Source organism: Zalophus californianus, chromosome 4 (assembly GCF_009762305.2).
Source record: "Zalophus californianus isolate mZalCal1 chromosome 4, mZalCal1.pri.v2, whole genome shotgun sequence".
Taxonomy (NCBI): domain Eukaryota; kingdom Metazoa; phylum Chordata; class Mammalia; order Carnivora; family Otariidae; genus Zalophus; species Zalophus californianus.
In genome coordinates this window covers 188,601,521-188,622,425 of record NC_045598.1, presented here as the reverse complement: position 1 = coordinate 188,622,425, position 20,905 = coordinate 188,601,521, and the positions used below count along the sequence as shown (strand labels likewise).

Sequence of the window (20,905 nt, the reverse complement as noted above, 5' to 3'; positions counted from 1 at the left end):
GTCAGCGCCGATGCCCGCACTCTCCTCGCTGGAACTGCGGGAAGCCACGGACCCCTGGGAATTTAAGCGGACTGGCAGGTGACACAGGGTCCCGGCGCCCAGAACCCCATGGCCTTGAACACGCCTGGAGGACCGCAGGGGGATGGTGCAGATGTGCGACAGCACCCTGCACGTGTGTGGCACCCAGGGCCCGAGCCTCGGGGACGGGAAGAACTGCACTCTCCCTGGCCAGGGCGCACGGCCCTCCCTGCGGGGCCCTTTCGAAGCCATTGCCTGCCGGGCCCGGCAGGGCTCCCAAGGATCCGACATTCTCCAGCGAACACTCGAGGCCTAACCTTGCTGACTTCTTCAAAGTGGTCGAGGTGACAGCCCATGAGGAAGGACGTCGGCGCCATAACGAAGTCCAGCATCTGGTGTGACAGGACAGGCACGAAGGTGTGCTGCCACTGCAGGGGGTGCAGGTAGGCCAGGAAGCACTCGGCAACCAGCGGCAGCAGCGCCCAGTTGGAGGAGAAGAACACGATCCGCTGCTCCGTGAGGAGGCACGTTAGGATCTGGGGGGAATCAATAACACCGTGTGCACACCTCCAGCCACGCGCCATGCCCTGAACCGCACCACTAAAACCACATGGGCTGACACCTGCCAAAACGAAAGCCCCTTTAGCCCCCCAAAAAGCACTACTTGTGAACAGCATATGCAGTCCTGAATGTCTGCTTGAAGCCAAAAAGCAACTATTCCCAGTGCATTCTGGAACACATGTGCCTTGGCATTGCCCTCCAGACGACGACAGTTTAGATGCCCCACTAAGCCAACCAGCAGGGACACCCCGGGTCCAGAGGGACGCATACCTGCAGCACCTTCTCAGGCCTGAAGCACAGCAAGGGCAGGTGAAGGTCCAAGTCGATGAGCGGGCTCTCAGGGTCCGCGCGGGAGGGAAACACGATCTGTAGCGGCTTCATGTTAAATATCTGTGACGACCAAGTTCCATCATTAGTTCAGAGAGCCACTCCCAGCGGAGGCCAAAATGCACTGAGACTCTCAGTTTAGTCTCCAAGGGTGTCTGAGTTAGGATGCGTGTTTGAAGACTCATGCAGTCACTGCATATGGCACAGAACAAAACAGTCTAGAGACACACAGAACCGCTGAGAAAGGCTCATACATGAATCAAGTACTGAATGTCTTTTTCAGCCAATCTTCCCTAAACTCTTTAATTCATTAGCAAACTGCTCATCGGCAAAGATTAACCGACGCCCGGACGTGAGTCCCAATCAGCACAGATTCCAAGTCAAGCACGATCAGGTTAATCTTAGCTAGAACATTTACTGCATATTAACGAATTCTCTTAGCATTTTCAACGTAATCATCAAAGCTCCTTAAAGACATGGACTTGAAGAAATCGCCGAGAAAGACTTTATTTTTCCAAATGATAGTATTTCAAAATAACGCTTCAATTCGAACTCGATATCTGCAGAATGCCCCTTCTGGATGGAGGGGGACGGTAGGGGCCTTCCAGCTCGATGGCAAGTTCACTCCTGACCAGGGATGTCAGCCTCATGGGGGAGCACCCAGGAGTGCCCCTGGACCCCGGGGGCGATCAGAATGGAGTGACCCGAGTGTGAGCAGTGCCGGGCCGAAAGCAGAGAGAAGATTCTCGAATCTGAGACAGAGAAGCTCCCGCCAGGAAAAGTATGGAAGGAAGACACACGGAGAGACGCAGAGCACTGGCTAGGGAAGAAGGTTCCAGAACAAATGTTCGCCATCCACACCTCCTCACACCTGTGTCACCACAGCTCTGTGTGAACGCTTGTGCAAAGAACCTGAGGACAAGGGAGGACTTCTTTCTGCAAGTGTCCCCTGACGGCACCGTCTTGTCACCCACCGATCTGCAGAAGCAAGACACATCAGGAACAAGGCAGAGGCTCTGTGTGGATGTTAACATCCTTTTTATTTAAAACAAAACAAGGTAGAGCAGAGTTACATGCTCCCGGTGGTGATGAATGATGAAAACTTGTAAAGTTTATGTGGAAAAACTCCCCTTAATATTTCAAAAAATAAACGCGTCAACTGGCTTTCCAACTACAGATAAAAACTAAATACAAATGCCAGTCATTCTACCAGTGACGCTGTTGGGACCCTGGGACGTGTCCACTGCGGCGCGTGAGACCCACACCCTCTGAGCTGGGCTCTGCTGTCCCCCCCCCATCACCTTATAGGGAAGAAACTGAGGACGGAGAGATATTTTGGGGAAACACTTTCCAAATTTCAGCTTGACTGTAGCTCCAGGCAAACAACATGTTCCCCACACAAGGCAACACAGGAAATGAGTCAGGTAGAGAGAGAAGGAAAATGCCCATTTCGTGTGTACACCCAATAACTTGGCCCGTGCTCTGAAAGCACATAAAATCAGACCCGCTGGTGGGCAGAGAAGCCTTGTGTGGGGAACCTGTTGTTTGCCTGGGGCTACAGTCAGGCTGAAATTTGGAAAGTGTTTCCCCAGGGGCGTGGGGTGTCTTTGCTGCCCTCGGGCTGGTGGTCCAGGTGCTGTCCGCTAAAAGGGCACGGAGCCAGGCTGGGCGCCACCTCCCCTGTCACAGACCAGAGATGACCCAGTTGGCACCCATGCACTTGACTCTCAGGAATCACAGCTCCCGAGCACTAGCTACAAGCCTCTCCGTTGACATTCATTTGCAGGGGGTTCTGGAAATTCCTGCAGAATCGGCTCCTGGGTTAGAGGAGAACCTTGGCCTCGCATTTCTCCAAAACAAGGAACAGCCACGTGGCTCAACACTCCCAAGGATGGGTCAGGGCCACGTATCAACAGGGACCCCAGAGCTGGTAAGGCTGCAAGGGAGGATCACAGCGGCAAGCCTGAGCCAGGCTCAGCTCATTCGGACAAACGCGCAAGAGCCAAGATGCAGACCCCACTCTGAGAACACGACAGGCTAAGCCTGAAACACGACCCATCCGTTCATTCATTCGCTCAACAGCGGGCGTAGTGACAGCACCGCATATGCAGCTCTGCACGGGGCCTCTTCCTCACGCCGCTCGGAGGCCGATGGAGAAAACAAAACACACACGTGCGCGAGCCCCAACCGCAGACTGTGCTGGGCTCCGCAGAAGGGAGCAGGGCACGGAGCGATGGGGTGGGAGGTCACACAGAGGCTGTCCCGAAGGACCTGACCTCCAGGAACAGCACATGCGAGGGGCGGCCCCTGCGAGGGATGGAGGGAGACCCAGTGTGGCTGGACAACAGTGAGCAAGGGGGTGAGGCTGCAGACAGAGCAGACGACACAGGGGCCAGGGATGTAGGACTGGCTGCAGGTACATATAGCGAGAAGCCATTGTGGGGTTTTAAGCACAAAAGGAGAGTCCAATGGATAGCTGGTAAGTCTCTGCAGCCACTATGCAAAGGATGAACGGAATGAAGGGTCAAGGATGGACGTGGACAGACCAGTGGCTCCTCAAGTCACGCAGGTGGGAGAAGCCGGTGGCCCCACGTGAGAGGGTGGCTGTGGCCAACTGGAGGCAAACGCTGGGAGCTGGCTGGTCAGGGGTGAGTGATGGATGGAATGCAGGGGTGAAGAGAAGAGGTGTCAAGAACGACCCCCAGGAAACTTTCTCACAGGGGTGGTAAAAGTCGGAGAACCAACTATGAATTAATCCAAGATTCCAAGGTACAGAAAACTGGTACAGGGGCGGTTCGTGCATTACTCATGCTCGAAGGCAGAACATAATATGTAGGGTTAACCCTCAAACTGTCCTGAACTCGGTTTCGTTCACTGCTTAGCCGGTCCTCAGGGAATATTTGTTGAGTGAATAGAGCAAGAACAGAAACTTCGATGACTTCAGTGTACCATAAAAAACCACCAATCATTCATGTAATAAAGATGACAGCCTTGCACAAAACAAGTACCCAATAAATGTCCCTACAAAGGTTTCTGGGAGCGGAACCAAGGTCCTCAGGCAACCTGGTCTGTCTCTGGGCCTGGAACGCATCTGGCAGGATTCCCCCCACCCCCACCCCACACACTATAGGGTGGTATTAAAAATATACATTTTTTAAGTTCATAATCACGTGTCTCCTGTGAAATAAAATTAATTTCTCAACTGTGAATAATAATATAGAGAGAACCAAGATCTCTATGTCTAATCTTCTAGAAATGACTGAGTGAAACAGAGTCAAATTTATGACCTGCCTCGAGACACTAATTTGGCGGGTGCCTGTTTGAGAATGAGGAAGCGCCCGGTGGTTGTGTCAGCCTGGAAAATGCTGAGCCAGACAGGTGTCATCAGGGCTCAGCCGTCTTGGCCCGTTACTCAGCAAAGAGGGAACGTGGGCTGCCTTTCTGCAACTGTCCTTAGCCTGAAACCCTTGCGTGGTGAAAGAGCCAACAACATCTCAGGACAAGCCTGCCAGGGAACCCAGATCCCCGGAAACACTTGGCTACTCATTCAACAGCACTGGGAAAAACTAAAAAATAGGAAGCCAGGTACTTTTCATTAATCACCCTGGACAGGAGAAAACATGAATCAATGTAATACAGTCCCCAATGTTCCAGACAAATAAACCAAAGGGACATTTGTAATTTGAGTAAATTCAGTATGTTTTTTTGCACAGGAAGTAATGAACCGATGTGTTAAGCACTAAGGGGGCCCATCACAGGCTCCACACCACGAGGCTGGCAGGCAAACTCATCTTTAGAAATGGCATAATAAGATGATTCCGTAAGGAACTTGAGAAGCATAATTTAAACACTGGAATGTAAGAAATAGTTTAAAACATTAAAACCATCATCATCATATGACTTTTACTATTCGCAAAGAAAAGACAAAATTTCAGATTTAATTACCAAGTGAAGCGGTCCAGGCGGCGGGCTAGGTATTAAAGACAGTTTGGCAGCAAAATCTTTTATGTGATTGTCAACTTCAAAATCTTTACAGAGCTTCAGGTGAGTCAATAAACTAAAATAAAAAAAAAAATCACATCACAAAATAAGTATCAGCCTCCAATTGTCATTTTAGCATTTCTAATCAGCGCTGACACGTCTGCCTACGCCGGCAGGCCCAGGGCCGCCCAGCAATGGGGGGACAACCCCCCGGATGGGAGACAGCAGGGTGTGGCCTGCCCAGGGTCGGAGCCTACCTGCAGGGGGGTGCTGGGGAGGTGGGGTGTTGGGGGGCTGGCCATGTTCTTTTCTTGCTGTGAGTGCTGGTTACACGGCTGGAATTCATGCAATTTCTGTCTGGGTCATACTTCAGCAGCGAGTAAACATCTCAAAGGAAAGTGCTTGACCACATTTGTTTCCCAAATGCATTCTGACTTTTGAAGTATGGTTGGCCCTTGACCAATGTGAGGGGTTAAAGGCACCCACCCCCCACGCAGTTGAAAACCTGTGTAGAACTTCTCACCCGCCCCCCAAAATCTTAACTGCTAATAGCCCACTGCTGACTAGAAGCCTTACCGATGACACGAACAATTAACAGGTATTTGGTATGTCATATGCATTATATGCTGTATTCTTACAATAAAGTAAGCTAGAGAAAAGAGAATGTTTTTAAGAAAATCCTAAGGAAGAGAAAATAAATTTACATTATGCATTTACATTACTGTATTTGTCGAAAGAAATTGGGTGTATGTGGACAGGCACGGTTCAAACCGTGTTCAAGGCACAACCGCAACCAACGGAAATGCATAATGGACCAGCAGGTGCCTGAGGGCAGAGGGGCTGGGAAGTACCACAGGGCGTGAGGGAGCTTTGGGGGTGGTGAAAATGTTCTCTGTCTTAATAGCGGTGGTGGTCACACAGGGTCTACATTTGGCAAAATTCAGCCAACCGCCCCGGACGCCCTGCCTGGGTATCCTGGGGCGGACCCCGGCCTCGCCCAGCACAGCAGGCCCCACGCGGTCCCGGCAAGCCGCGCGCTTACGGTCTTACTTTAGCAACAAATCATAGCTGTTCCTGAGTCAGTGTCAGGATTTGGAGATAATTCAATATTCCTCCACATTTTATTTATTGTAAAAGAATAGTATCAGGTTTAAAAAAATAAAAAAGAACAGAGACTTTCCATGATCTAATTCCGCAAACACAGCTAAGCATTCTCTCCCAATTTCTGTCCACACAGAGGCATAGTTTACATGCTACCATTATAGCAGAAAAACAGATTTTAAAAATCTATAAATCTGTGTTTATAAAGTGCCGTTTGGATTTCTGTCATTTGTTTTTATATTTTTTAGTTTGGGTCATTTAGCAATGAGCATCGAGAGAGAGAACACTCAAGAAGCATGGAAACTGAACACGTTTTTCGAGTTAAACATTCGTTTCCATCAGTGTCTAGCAGGATGGTATTTGTGGGGAGTCACACGTGAATGATCATGTGTACAAGGTCTGAGAAAGTGGTGCAGGGGCTGCCCTCCTTGGAAGGCGGGCGACAAGCGGCCGGAAGCTGTTCCGTTCAAGAAAGGGTATAACCACCACCCCCACTTCACAAACGAGGAAACTGAAGATGGGTGGACAAGCCATCTACCTTCAGGTGCTGAAGATTATCAGTTAATTAAGAAAAGGGGACCCTGTTCTGATTTATTATCCCTTCACCGCCCACGCCTGGGCAGACATGCATCAGTGAACGTGCACGCACTCAACTCACGCAGTCCTGGAAGGAGACCAAGCGAGGGCTCTGTTCTCTGTCGGGGGCAGTAAAATCCAGGCTAGACCCAAACCATGTGCAAAGACCAGCCACCTTCTGAAAACTAAAACATTAAGGCGCTGGAACTTGAGTTCCGAAAGTTGTGAGTTTGGTCAGGAAGGATTCCTGCTCGTCCCTCTGACCACAGTGTGAGAACCAAAATGACGGTCTTCCCAGGAGTCTGCGACTTGCCAAGGGTGGCGGGTGAGTTTTAGGACATTAAGGCGAACCTCCGTTGACCACCTCTGTCTTTAACAAAACCACCGCGAATTCCAAGACTACAAGTTGGTGAGAATGAAAACCAGGAGGCCTGGGTGCATGTGGCGGGGGGCTGGACCATGTCCACACGCCACAATCGTCCCCCGACAACAGGTGGTGAGCGCGATGCTCTCTGGAGTTTTCAGAACTTCTCTGTCCTCAGGCTTTCTACTCAATATCAGCATTAAGACACTCAAAGATTCCACCCCCAAAAAAGAAAATTTGTTAACTGTCATGAACTCAACAGGACTGACAGTGGTAGTCTCCTGATTTTCTCAGCCAGGAGAAGAGCTGTTTCTGATGGACATCTTTTTTAAAAAACCAAACATAAAATCCTCCATACTAATTTTACTTCCCACAGTTTGGCTTCATCCTCCCTTGTCTGGCAGACCTTCCCCACATGCTACCACCTCCGGAAGCCTCTGGGCCTTCATGGGAGCGCCCGTGGCCAAACCAGAGCCCGCCCACGGCCCACCAGCACCAGGGTGGCCTCGCAGACACATGGGCACGGCGCAGGCTCACCAGGACAGGCAGTCCTTGAGTGCGTTGTAATAGGGGAGCTTGGAGACCACGCACACCGCAAACGGTATGAAGCAGCCAGCCGCGCCCGCGGTCGGCCAGGACGGCTCCCAGTGCGCCTTGCCGTTGTAGAAACACGACTCATCCTGGAGAGAAAGCAACAGACCCGTGTCACCTCCTGACCCAGCTGGTCCTGGCTTCTATCCTCAGCAGTGTGGGCCTCTGCAGACAGAAGGGAGAGCACAGGGGCCAGCCCACGCTCCCTCCGGTGTCACTGTGAGTCCCAGTCAGCATGGAAGGGGCCCCCCCGTGTCACTGTGAGTCCCAGTCAGCGCGGACGGGCCCCCCCCGTGTCACCGTGAGTCCCAGTCAGCGTGGACGGGCCCCCCCCCGTGTCACCGTGAGTCCCAGTCAGCATGGATGGGCCCCCCCCGTGTCACCATGAGTCCCAGTCAGCACGGACGGGGCCCCCCAGGTGCCTGTTGTCTGTGACGTGTTGAGGTGGCGGAGATGGTCAGACACATCCCCGCCCGGGTGGGAAGGGCTGCACAGTGAGAACACAGTAAGACACAGAAGGGGCCATGGGCTCTGCTTACAAAGGAAAGAAGCTGCAGCATTAGAGCATTTGTGTGTGTTTGGGGTGGGGGTGGGGGTGTCTCAGCTGGAGAAGGCACCCGGCGCCGGGATTCCAGAAGGCACAGACCACTGCGGAGCTGACGAGTGGCGCATCACTGGGGCCCACAATCCGGCCCCCGTGGAGGGTTGTTCAGGGTTTTTCAGCAGGGATGGCAGGGTGTGATAACAGCTTTACCTGGGGATGGTGTGAACGTGAGGGTCTTGCAAGACAGGGAGGGGGAGAGCCCAGCAGGCACACCGTCTGTCTACCCACCAACACTGAACCAAGGCCTACAGCCGTCAAGTCAATGTGCCAGGGACCCCCAGGCAAGTCACCTTGCCTCCCTGTGCGACTGCCTGCTTCATCGGTAAAACGGGGATGACACTGAGTTCGCAGCCTCGTTCGCTGTGGCGGGGACTAAACGAATGACTGTGAGGAGGGGCATGCCTGGAGTGGGCGGCTTGCATATGAGGACCACAGTGCCGTCCGCACTCCGGGAGCGGCTGCACGTGCAGTCCACGGAAAGACAGGAGCGCAGGACGGGGCGTGGGTGGTCATGGACACGCGGGGAGGGAGGGGAGGCCGGCGCGTAGGGCCCTGGGTCACCCCGAAACCACGCAGGCACTGAGAGGACAGGCGAGGGACCACGCACACCCCAGCAGCCAGGTGCAGGGGGGAGTCACATGCAAAGCGCAGGGCTGTGACCTCTTTTAAATGTATTTAATGATAATAAAAATAATATGCACTTCTCACTCCACAGACGAGCTCCCAAAGCACCGTCCTGAGTGATGCAGCCTCCCGTGCTGTCTCTGCCGGAAGCACTACCAGGGAGGGGCAGGAACTCGGCCCCCCTCTCGTCTCGTTGCCTTACCCTACCTACCCCGGGCAGGCGAGCAGGCCATCAGTGCCACGGGCGCAACAGCCCACATGCACGGCCGTGAGTGGTGGCCTCCCCGCGCCACCCGCCGCCTGCCGCCTGCCAGGGGGATGCCTAGTCCAGACACTGAGGTTGCACACTCAGACCTCAGCAGAATGCTGGGCTCCCATGTGTTTCTGACGCACATCAGGCATGTCCGTGCCACACCACAGGCGTGAAGGGACAGAGCCCGTCAAGCTGCACCTTATGTCCCCCGACACTTGGGGATAATTCTCCCACTGCAGCTGGCCCAGCCTCTGACGGCAGAGTGGGGAGGAAAATCCGGGCAGCCACCTCCCCCTCGGTGTTGGACTCCTGGACTTCCCCGGATGAAGCACCGGGGCCCCTGCTGCTTCTGGAAACCCTCTGGACACAGGCAGCGGGTCACCCTGCCTCCTCAGGTGTGTGGCGACCCCTGAGAGCTCCCAAGAGGCTTGTACAGGTGGCCCTGCCGGGCAGGGGAGGACCAAGGCATGCTCGGGAGGCCCAAAGCCATCACCCTGCACAAAAGAACCTGAGTGCCCCTCCGTGGACGCATGAGCAACAAGCTTCGGCTCACACCCACGGGGCAGTGGGACTCGGCCACAAGAACAGAGGCGTTGCTGCCCCAACATGGAAGAACTCTGAACCCATCCACTGAGTGGAAGAAGGCAGACACAGAGGCCACGTGCAGCCCGGGTCCACTGACACCAGGAGTCCGGAGCAGGCAAATCCGTGAGGGAGAATGGGGACCGGGGGCGGGGGGAGGGACTTCCGGGGTGACGGACATCTTTTGGAACCAGACACAGTGGGGGGGCTGCCCACCACCGGGAGTGTACTTGGCGCCACTGACCCGTACACGCTGAAGTGATTACAATGGTGGTTTGTGATGTGTGTTTTGGCAAAAATGAAAAACACCACAGCCCGATTTCAGAGGGAATTCACGGCAGTCGCGTACGTGTAGGGGTCGGTAGTACTGGGCAACCACGCCGTATGTTCTGTTCCCACAGACATCAGTCAGCACCAGGAAGTGGACACAGTCCTCCCTCGGTTCCGAGGCCATGTACACGCCCCCTGCGGACGGAGAAAGAGGAAATATCATCACGGCCCCGCGGCATCCGCCTCCAAGCCTGGGCTGTCCACAAGCCCACTTCACGGCCTACACAACCTTTCCTCACCTGGCCAGCTGTGGCACCTGGGGGGTCAGGCTGCTAGCCAGCTGTGGCCCCTTCGTCCCTCTGCGGTGCCCATTCCTCAGCCGCCCTCTGTGCTCTGCAGAATTTAGCAAAGGAACCTGAGGACAACCGCAGATGAACCCTTCGGGAGGCGCCTGGAGGAGGTGCCCATTTCTGAGCCCAGCAGGCCCGAGGGTGTCCCAGCTGTCCCTGGGTTATAATCCCTGAGACCAGGAGACAGCACCCATTTCTGATGGAACCTTCCACTCAGGGAATGAGGGAAGGCAAGTCCCTAGTCTGAGTTTTCTTCAACAGCCACTCAGTGTTTCTCAAAGACTAGTGGAAAACATGAGGGCCGCCTGCTGCCAGGAATGGACCAGGTGGGGAAAGCATGTGAGCCCAGGCTGTGGGCTCCAGGGGGCACAGAAAACAGGGGCTGGGTAGCCCGGATGGAAGCACACTTGGGGGCGGTGGGGGGGCCAGATGCCGCAGGCTAAATGGACTCTTCTTGACCCACCTACCAGACCTCTGGAAGAACGGCCTGTCAATCGAAGGTGAAAATCCTTGGAAAGCACATCTACCAACCTGCTGGCAAATCCCAAAGCCCCTCGTCTGGGACTCGTTCTCCAAAACATGGGAGCTGCACTACATCGTGGGCCACACATCCTTCAGCTCCCAAACCCCTAAGCTTAAGAGAACTGAGTTCCACGGTTCGACCTTGAGGCTGCCAGGGGTCACCAGCCCCCATCTGTCACCCTTTCTCAACGTGGTTTCTGGAAAGCACCGTGGGTGCAGCAGGAAAGCAGGGCAGGGGGTACCTGGGAAGCAGAGCTGAGGCAGGGCAAGCAGGTCCACGCCGTTGGGGACACTAACGTCTTCAGGAGGGAGGCCCTTCCAGGGCTCTGTTTTGGGCTTATCCCTCTTCTTTCTGAAGGAGCGTCTTCTGGTCTTGCTCGGAGTCACACAGGGGGCACCAGCCATCTGACTGTCCTCCTTAGTGACGAAGGGAGGCACAAAAATGGACAGGACCTCCGGATCGAGAGCAGAGGGGCGGCTGACCCCATTCTTCAGGGACATCTGAAGTAGGCAGAAATACGAGTAAGCCAACAGTACCGACCCTTGCTCTGTTGTGCGCCTGCCACCCAAGCACCCGCTGTCACTTTGTTCCCCTTTGACCCACCACCGAGCACCAGTTCTGCACCCGCGTGTGTGTGGCCTCACCCACCAGTGGCCCAGGACAGGAAGGACCTCACAGAAGTTCCCTTTAGGGCCCCGTCGGGCCGTGCATTCAGGCGAGTCACCCCACAGCGCGGGGTCTGGCTCTCTGGCTGCCCCTGGGCACATAGCTTGACAGTTCCCAGCCCGGCCAACGGGCAGACGTGAGTTCCAATCTGGCTCTGCAAGGACTGCAGCAGCGAAGGCCGCATCCCTGAGCTTCCCTCTCCAGGGGGCGAGGTCGAAGGTCAAGGGCTCAATGCTGACCCCCCACGCGGGAGGCCCCAGTGCCCTCACAGGCTGGGGAGGAGGGGCCCCGCATACTGTCCGGCCCGGTACAGACGGGGTGCTGACGCCCTGCCCCACGCCGGTGGTCCTGTCGCCACCGACCTGGGGACACAGACTGAGGGATGAGAAGGACTCCCGGCCTCAGAGAGAAGAGACGCACCCTTCCTCCAGCAACCACGTGGTCGCCCAGGGTCTACCCAACAGGGCCATTCGGTCTGAACGCTTTTAAACTTTAACTTGGTACCCGATTTTTACAAAACCTTTTGTCTTTTCACCCTTCCCCCCAGATAAGATAAAGAACGCGGGCTCTGCCTCCGGTCTCCGTGCTGTCCAGCTACAATGGCTGAGAGCCCGACCCGCACAGGCCGCTGCCAGGCTGCTCCCTGAGCTCCCAGGCGAGGTCAGCAGGCCCTGACAGCAAGCAGGCGGTCGGCTCCAAGCTAGCGGAGGAACAGAGAAGTCAAAGGCAGGATTCGCTGGGCGGCAGGGGCGTGGGAAGGTGGGAGGATGCCCGGGGGGGGGGGCAGGGGGCAACTGAAGACCTCTGAGGGGCTCAGGGCGCCAGGAAGGACATCACTGTCACCAGAAGAAATGGAATCGTCACCGGCAGGAAAGGGACGGCCAGCATCCCGGTTTCAGTAAGAATCGTGGAACCAAAGGGGAACTCTTACCCTTGAGCAGATTCATACAGGGAAATGCCATCAGTAAATACACTCTCTAAACTCAAAAAGCTTATTTTTGTGCTGTATAATTTAAATTCAGGCAACAATATCTTTATATTTGGAAGAAAGTTTAATACCAGCAGGAACAAAGACCAGACATGGGAAATCCATATTATCGGATAATTTTTAAGTCTCTGTGTATCAGGCATGAGAAAGGAAACCACATCTTGAGTTCCATAAAACCTTTTAAAAACTTTCCTGTCAAAATCTAGCAGTTCAGACCTATTTAACCATGAAACTATGTGCGTCCGCTCCTTGCTCACATCAAACATCACAGCCATGAGGACTGGGCACAGGTGGCCACACTGTGGAGCCCGCCCCTTTCCTGCAACCTCCCCTCTGCTCTTTCCCTCTGCCCTGACACTCCTGGGGAGGGCCCCGGCAGGCAGCTCCTTCCAGGCTGTGATCCTGCCCCCGCGCTGACTCCTTGCCCCGCCTCGAGCGCCCAGCCCGGCCGGCCATCTCCACACTCACGTGGTGTCCTCACTTGGGGATGGTGCCCAGAATCCCACCGCCAGCTCAGACCTCTCTCCAGTCCCAGGCTTTACCCAACTGCCTCCCAACATACCTGGCGGGTCCCTGAAATTATAGCTTCAAAAATTAAGCTCTGGCTGATGCCCCTAAAACCCAAGCTTCTACCCACACGCTCCCCTGTGATAAAGACAGTGACCCTCGGGTCTCAGAGCTGGCCCTCCGGCCCCTGCTCCTCCCTCGCATCTGCAAACCCACACTGGAGGGCCCCTGGCCTCAGGAAGTTCTCTAAGAGCAGCCCCAGTGCCACCTCATCTGCACATTTCCAAATAGCCGCCTGTGGCTTAGAGGAGGTACAGATTTGCGGCAAAGTAATCCTTCAAGGTTTCTGCCAGGAGAATGACATCACCTCCTCCCACCTGGCCCAGGGCGCCCCGCCTGCACCTCTGTCAACTCTCACAAAGGGGGCTGCTGGGGGGCTCAGTCGGTTAAGTGTCTGCCTTTGGCTCAGGTCATGATCTCAGGGTCCTGGGATCGAGCCCCGCGTCAGGGTCCCTGCTCAGCGGGAAGCCTGCTTCTCCCTCTCCTGCTCCACCCCTCTCCCCTCCCTGCTTCTGCACATACTCTCGCTCTCAAATAAAAATCTTAAAAAAACAAAACAAAACCCATGTGACCTCATCACCTGCCCCAACGGGCAGCAGCGCCTGCCACCTGCTGCTAGCTCTTTACCCCTGCAGACCCTTCGATGGGCTCAAACCAGCCTCACAGACCACCTCTGTCCCTCCACCAGAATGGAAACCGAGTCTGTCTCCATGTGATCGTTACTACTACGTATTCCGTGTATGTGTCACACGTGTGCCTGTGTCACAGGGCAGGATGACAACCTGGACTGTAGGCCTGAGCAGCAGGCCAGCCTGCTTCCAAAGCCAGGGCGCCCCCAAAACCGTGCACCACTGAACCTCAGTCTCCAGACACCAGCGCGCACGTTCCAACGCTTTTCCCTGCTCTCCACTCAGGCCCCACTCCAGGGGCCTGACACATGCCCAGCCCCCTCCCCACTCCACCTCTTCACCAGGGACCCCCCTCCCCTTCACCCCCACTGGAGGGAGACTTTCCTCACCCACAGCCAGGGCAAGGTGCCCCTTCCAGGTCATTAAGGCCCTGGCTCCTCCCCTCCTAGAGCACCTCCTTCCTCCTCCTCCCCTGGCTCCTCACCTCCTAGAGCACCTCTTTCCACCTCCACCTGCCCTGGCTCAGCGCCCCTAGAGCATTGATGCCCTCCACAGTGGTACTGTATCACCTTCAGAGTTGTTGGTGGGGTGATGCAGGGATTGTATGGTTTCTCTCTGTGCCCCCACATTCAGCACAGAAGATGGTTCTCAGTGGATGCTGCTCATCCATTCATATCCTGGCACTCCGTGATCACTGAGAGCACACTCAGTCTGTATGGAACACGATCATCATGCTAACACCAATAAACTACCTCTCACTCCCTCTATTTACCTAGTCACTTAAAGTGAAATGGCCAAAATCCAGCCGACCTGGCATTTGGCAGTTCAGCACACATCTGTTTTTCCTCTGAACGTATATCCTTGCTGTCTTTCCTGGTTGGATAAGTAATACGCTCTCATGTTTTAAAGCTAACAACAATATAGGAAGAATAAAAGAAATAAGAAGAGAAAGGAAAGGTCCTCCCCCTAATTCCATGAAATGGTGGGTAATACCCTGTGCACAGCGTAGGATATAGTCTTCCTATTTCTTAGGTGTATATCAATGTGATTTTTCTCTCTACAAACAATCATCCCCTTTTAACGGTTCCACTAAGCTTTTTTCCCCACTTAAGCACACAGTGTGGCTGACTTCCCTGTCACAGCTGTATGCGGCCACCCGGGGACGACTCAGTAACGTATCTGCCCCATCCCCTACCGAGGGACAGCTGGTGTGCTCTCAGTTCTTCGTCACACGCACAACCTGAGCAAAGGCAGCAGTGAACAGTGACTGCCATACATATTTGCACATGACCGACTTATTCAGAATAAGTTCCTGAAAGCACCGTCCTGGATCCCAGAGCACTGCAACTGTCCCTCCTCCCCTATGGGCAAGACAAGGTCCGCTGGTGACAGTCATTCCTGCTCTTCTCTCGCAGACACCGATTTACTAACCCCTACCGGGTAACGACCATTTCAGTCCCAAAACCCAGAGCTAATAAGACACACAACACCCTAACTCACAGTGTCACAGATTTCTGTTAGATTACAGAGGAGCACTGATCTTCATATAGGATGGGCCAACATTTGTGAAATAAAACAGAAAACAATAGATTTCTTTAATGCTCTAGAACTGTGCTGTCCAACACCATTAAGAGCCATCTGGCTATTTAAATTAATTAAAATTAAATTTAAAATCCAGTTCCTCAGTGGCACTAGCCACACTTTAAGCACCTGGTAGCCACATGTGGCTAGTGGCTGCCTACTGGATGGCTCAGATGAAGAACACTGGTGTCAACATTCAGAAAGTCCTGGTGGACCGTGCTGCTCTAGAAACCGAAAGCCAGGATGCCCTCCACGGAGAGCCGTTACAGTGTTGCCTTCACAGGCAAGAATTGTGCTAGTGACCTACTCTATGGACACTGCTCTCAGTCCATTGGGAGGGTTAGTGGTGGATCCTTCCATACCCCACGCCTAGCCTCCACGGCAACCTTGGAGTGGAGGGAAATGTAACCAAGCACAGAAACTCACATGGGGATGGACCTGTATTCTCCAAGTCTTTGTCACTACCCTCACAAAACAAACACCACCCCATCTAAGAAATGAAATGGAAAGTTAGGGCTCCTTACTACCCTAACATTAAATTGGACGTTTCTCATACTTTCCCGGCTTGTTTTCATCCGTCACCAAGCAGGAATGCCCTAACGACAGAGAAATGGTGATTTTCAAGGTTTTAAAAAAGCCTCAGACGTTGGAAATAGAACCGCTATACAGTAAAAGTAGCCAAATGAAGTCATATGTTTGGTTAACCGTAACGTAAACATCGGCCTTAAAGGAGGCTCACTCCAGGAAGTTGGATCCATCCTGTAAGGTTGCCTTTTTCCTACTCCAGATATTTGCTCTCTACCTTCTGCTGAACCCCTAACAGAATCAGGGTGTAGGATAAAAAGGATAATAGTTAAAATGCAGAGTAGCAAACTGCCGCTAGCCCGGGAAAGCCACGGCCTTTTTGGGTCAGGAAAGCACCCCTGTGCACATTGCAGCTGATTCACCCTACTCTCAAGACGCGTCTCACCCTGGGGCAACCAACACGTGTTGAAATCACCCAAGAAGTAACTGAAACCAGGTCATTTCCTATGAGAAGAAAAAGGAGGAAATGCCATTTGGCAAATTAGAGGCAGAGAGATAACTCAATCGATGAAGGTCAGAGGAGAGGTCAAAAGGGGATGCAGACCTCAGCGGGGTTTGGGGAGTAAGAAAGGAGGAGGGAAATGCAGAAACCATCCAAGTCGGCTCTGTATTAAAGTCAAGGAGACGGGGCGCCTGGGTGGCTCAGTCGGTTAAGCATCTGCATTCTGCCCAGGTCATGATCCCAGGGTCCAGGTCATGATCCTGGGGTCCTGGGACCGAGCCCCTTGTGGGGCTCCCTGCTCAGCGGGGAGTCTGCTTCTGCTTCTCCCTCTGCCCCTCCCCCCTTCTGCCCACACTCTCTCTCTCTCCCTCTCTCAAATAAATAAAATCTTGAAAAAAAAAAGTTAAGGAGACTACCAAGACATTAAGAGACATTTGTCCCGTTAATTTTAGCAGTATCTAGCAGTATCTGATGACCTCAACCCTTCAACTCTGCAGTCCTAAATACTCAGGTGCCTTCCTGTGCCTCTCCTGCTGTCCTCCAGGATGGGATGAGGACTTCCCCAGACAACTGGGCGGAAGAATCTCAGAGTACTCTGGGCATCACCACTAACCAGAGAAAAATGCCACAAACAGACTCATATGGACATCCTGGACCCAGAGAAAAAGAGGGCCCCAAACCAATTCAAAAGAAAGCCTGGGTTGCACAACTAAGAAAAAATGAGGGCACAGGAAAGAAACACAGAAAATGAGAATGTTCAGAACTGCTGCTTTCCGGGAAAAGGGTTTGTCACTCTGACCGCTAGGACACAGAGAAGGGGAAAGGGGGGGGGGGCAGCCTTTTCTGCAAGTGAGAAAAACAGCAAGGTTTCATCGCAAAACGACTAAATGCAGAACATTTAGAAGTGGACCTTACATCTAAAACCCCAAACCTCACGATGCTGTGCCTGGAACAGCATCCACCACCGAGGAGACAGTAAGTCCAGGATAATGAATGAAATCCCTTCTTCGCGGACGTCCCCCAGGCGCCCCGGCTGCACCTCCCCCCCACCCCCCCGCCGCCGCCGCCTTCACCCTGCCCAGGTGTGCCTCCCGAAGGCCGAGGGGCGGGAGGCGGAGCACCTGGAGGGGCGTCCTCAGAGCGCGCGCTCCTCTCCCGCGAGCGCTCCCCGGTCCGCAACCCCTCGCGACTCCTCCGCGGCCGGGAGGACAGCCACGGTCCCCGCACCCAACGGGCTGCGGGGGAGGCGGGGGAGGCGGGGGGGGCTTGGCCGGAGCCCCGCGCACCGCCCCCACCCCGCGGACGCCCGGGACGCCGGGGCCAGACCCGCGCTCCGACCCTAGCCGTCGCCCGGCCGCGTCCCGCCTCAGTTTCCCCGTCGGCCCTTACCTGCTCCCTTACCTGGTCGGGGCCGCGGAGGCTGTCCCGGGAGGGCCCCAGCAACGCGCACAGCTCCAGCAGCCCTGAGGGCAGCGCCAGGTGCTGCGGCGCGGCCTCCGCCATCGTTGCTCTGCGGCCGCGGACCGCTGCGCGCACCCTGCTCGGGCGCCTCGGGCCGCCGACCCCGACCCCAGCCCAGCGCCCCGCGCCCCGCGCCCAGCGCAGCGCCGCCTGGTACAGCACCCGGGCGCCGCACAGCCAGCCCCGGGTCCGCGCCGAGAGCCGTCCGCGGGGCGGGGCCTCCGTGGGGGCGGGGCCGCCGGCCGCACGGCGGGGTCTGACGGGGCGGGGCCTTCCTGGGGGCGGGGCCGGCTGCGCCTGAACTAGTCTTAACGGGGCAGGGCGGGGCCTCCCCGGGGCGGGGCCCATCGGGGGCGGGGTCTGGCCGGGTCGCCCACTGAGCCCCGCTCCAGGTCGTCATTTCCTAACAGGCCGCTGGTCCTGGCGCGTGCGCAGTGTCTGCGCGCGCAGCCCCTCCCATTGGCCACGGCCCGCCGGCAGCCCCCTTCCCGGGGAACCGAGGAAGACCCAGGCCGGGAGCGACCCCGGCTCTCGCTGCCTCCTGGAAGCTCTCCTGCGCCCTGGACGGCGGAGTTGGCCGGGCGTGGTCAGCAGAAAAGGCTGGCGAGGAAGGGGGTAGCAAGATCCATTCCTGGTTAATAACTCTGCCCGGTTAACCTTCCTGGCCCTGTCCAGTGAGAGGTTGAGCAATGTTCAGCAGGAAACCTGGCGGGGTGGGCACCGCTGGAATGGATGGAGCCTGGGAGCGCAGAGATGAGGCAGGGCCCCGACCTGGCCAGCTCCACGCAGGCCTGATCCCGGGGGACCGTGGGCCTCCCCCAGCCACAGGCTGGGCCCAGGAGGCTGGGTTTCGTGCCCGGTCCCAGTCCCAGCTCTGCCTGCCCGCCGCCAACCTTGAGCACATCCCTACCCCTCTCTGGACCCCAGCATACGCATCTATGAAACCAAGCAAGTGGCACGCCTGGGTGGCTCAGTCTGTGACGCGTCTGCCTTGGGCTCAGGTCATGATCTCAGGGTCCTGGGATGGAGCCCCACATCGGAAGCCCTGCTCAGTGGTGAGCTTGCTTCTCCCTCTGCTGCTCCCCCTGCTTGTGCTCTCTCACTCTTGTTCTTGCTCAAATAAATAAATAAATAATAAATAAATAAAATGAAAATAAAAAGCAGGGAGTGATTCCAAAGGAATTTTTTTAGTTCTAATAATTTATGATTCATTTTTTTAAAAACCTCAAATACTTAATAATATTGTCAAACATCTCTCATCAGCCTGAGAAGAAAAGGAACAAAGTCATGTTGGCATCACAAGGGGGATGGAGTGGGCCTGGATCTGGGCGAACAGGTATTCCTCCATCCTTCCCAGCCTGGGTGAGGCCCCCACTGCCCGCAGCCTGACTCATGGGATCCGAGTCTCACTTACTAAGTGACCTATTGGCTGTGGGTCACTGCTGGTTCTCACTTAGGTCTGGAGGCCGCCTGGCGCCCACGGATCTCATTGGTAGTTACCAATGAGACAAACAGTTACAGTCACTGACTTCAAAAAAAAGGACAGCTTTTGCTCATACTTGTCTGGCTCTCTCCATGGTGTTTTCGTTGTTGGTGGCCTCAGCACAGGGCAGGGTGGAGTTACCCGTGAATCCCCAGTGCCCGGGAGAGGCTCACTGCTGCGGCTTGGAGGCATGAGCCACTCCAGAAAGGCAGCAAAGCCCTGGGCTCCAGCGACCTGGGCTGGAGCCTGGCTCTGTGTGAGCTGTGGGACAGCCAAACTCCATACAGGCCCTCAGTCTTGGCGGCTTCCTGTTTGCTCAAATACCGCTGGGTGTGGTCAGGATTCAGGATGGTAACCACTTGGCAGCTGTCAAGAAGGCCCCATGAGGCTCAGGGGAGAGCAGTGTCCCTTTGCCTCCAAGAGGTGCAAGGGTGGGTTTGAGGAGGGGAACTCCAGGTACGAATGGGTCCGGGCCTGGTTCCGGCCGTGCACGGGGCCGTGAGGTGAGGTTCTGCTTCTCTGAGCCTCACCCTTACCACCCGAGAAGGCCAGAGGTCCTCCACAGGGCTCCCTCCTCACTCTGTGCTTTTCAGTGAGTCCCCCAGCGCTCCTGCCAGACACCTGCACAAGGCCTGCAGAGTGCCCCGTCCTTGAGAAAGCCCTGATGGGGTGGGACACAGAAGTGCAGATAAGCAGCCATCAAACACTAGGTGGAAAAGCCTCATGAGGGTCACCTAGAGGCAGACGATGCAGGGAGAAGGGGGAAGCACGTGGAGCCTGCCTAACAAGACCACCCGCACAGGGCGTGGCACCACCCCCTCCTGGAGTCAGGGAAGGGACAGGTGGGCCTGGCTGGAGAGCTCCCTGTCACTGTGCCCGCTGCACAGGGGCTCTCGCTGCGGCAACCCCCCATCCTGAGGAGCAGCCTTGCAGCGCTGTGTCACTCTCAGGATTACTGTGAAGAGCAAAGGAGAAAATAGATATGAAAATTGTTTGTAAACCGTAAAGGACAGAGGCAAGAATGGGGGATGGGCACACCGTTGTGAGTGTGCTGAACACCACCAAACTGTTGACTTTGAAAAGGTTAATTTTATGCTATGGAATTTCACCTCAATAAATTATTTTTAATGGAGTTTATTTTTTTTTAAGATTTATTTATTACTTAGTGTGTGCACCCCCGTGCGGTGTGGGGGAGGGGTGGAGGGAGGAGGAGAGAATCTCCAGCAGATTCCTCGCAGGGCTGGATCCCACAACTCCAAGACCACCACCTGAGCCAAAACCAAGAGTCTGACGCTCGACCATCACCCAGGTGCCCCTCTATTGGAGTTTAGGAGGATACAGTCTCAAACGGTGGTATATAGCAATACACCTTGTGCATTTTAGCAGCGGTTTAGGTGTTAAAATTCTGTTAAAGATGGGAAATAGAGGGAAAGCTTCATGACATTGGATTTGGCAATGATTTCTTGCATATTACACAAAAAACACAGGCAATGAAAGAAAATAGATAAACTGACTTCATCAAAATTAAAAACTTTTTGTGCACCAAAGGACACTATCAAAATCGTGAAAAGGCAACCCACAGAATGGAAGAAATATTTGCCTGTTTCCTTATCTATAAAACAGGGATGACGCCCCTCCTCACTGGCTGTGGGAAAAATTGAACATACTGGTGGCTGTGGAAGAGCCTCGTGCTGAGAGCAGGGACATTTGAATCTTTACAAGTCCGACCTCGGAGGCATACGGGCCCTTCAAAGTCTGGCCGCAATGTCTCCAGCCCC

General features: G+C 54.8%; 1 protein-coding gene across 9 annotated transcripts in view; it reads right to left on the bottom strand.

Moving 5' to 3' along the window:
• DENND3 (DENN domain containing 3) overlaps window positions 1–17,823 on the bottom strand; it is a 53,389-nt gene extending 35,566 nt beyond the window's left edge. For 4 of the 9 annotated variants that reach the window (XR_003522518.2, XR_003522517.2, XM_027607527.2 and 1 more), the window contains exons 1-8: window positions 17,573–17,823; window positions 10,967–11,225; window positions 9,932–10,047; window positions 7,466–7,608; window positions 5,145–5,222; window positions 4,852–4,963; window positions 850–969; window positions 336–554 (exon numbers count right to left, since the gene is read on the bottom strand). Coding sequence is in view for 7 of the 9 variants with exons in the window: in XM_027607527.2 (XP_027463328.2) it covers window positions 336–554; window positions 850–969; window positions 4,852–4,963; window positions 5,145–5,222; window positions 7,466–7,608; window positions 9,932–10,047; window positions 10,967–11,225; window positions 17,573–17,686 (1,161 nt within the window). In the remaining 2 variants the exon portion in view is untranslated. Of the gene's footprint in view, window positions 1–335; window positions 555–849; window positions 970–4,851; window positions 4,964–5,144; window positions 5,223–6,646; window positions 6,750–7,465; window positions 7,609–9,826; window positions 10,048–10,966; window positions 11,226–17,572 lie in introns of those variants that run through there. The other 5 variants (XM_027607542.2, XM_027607565.2, XM_027607572.2 and 2 more) reach the window with 5 other exon arrangements.
• Window positions 17,824–20,905: the final 3,082 nt, after the last annotated feature.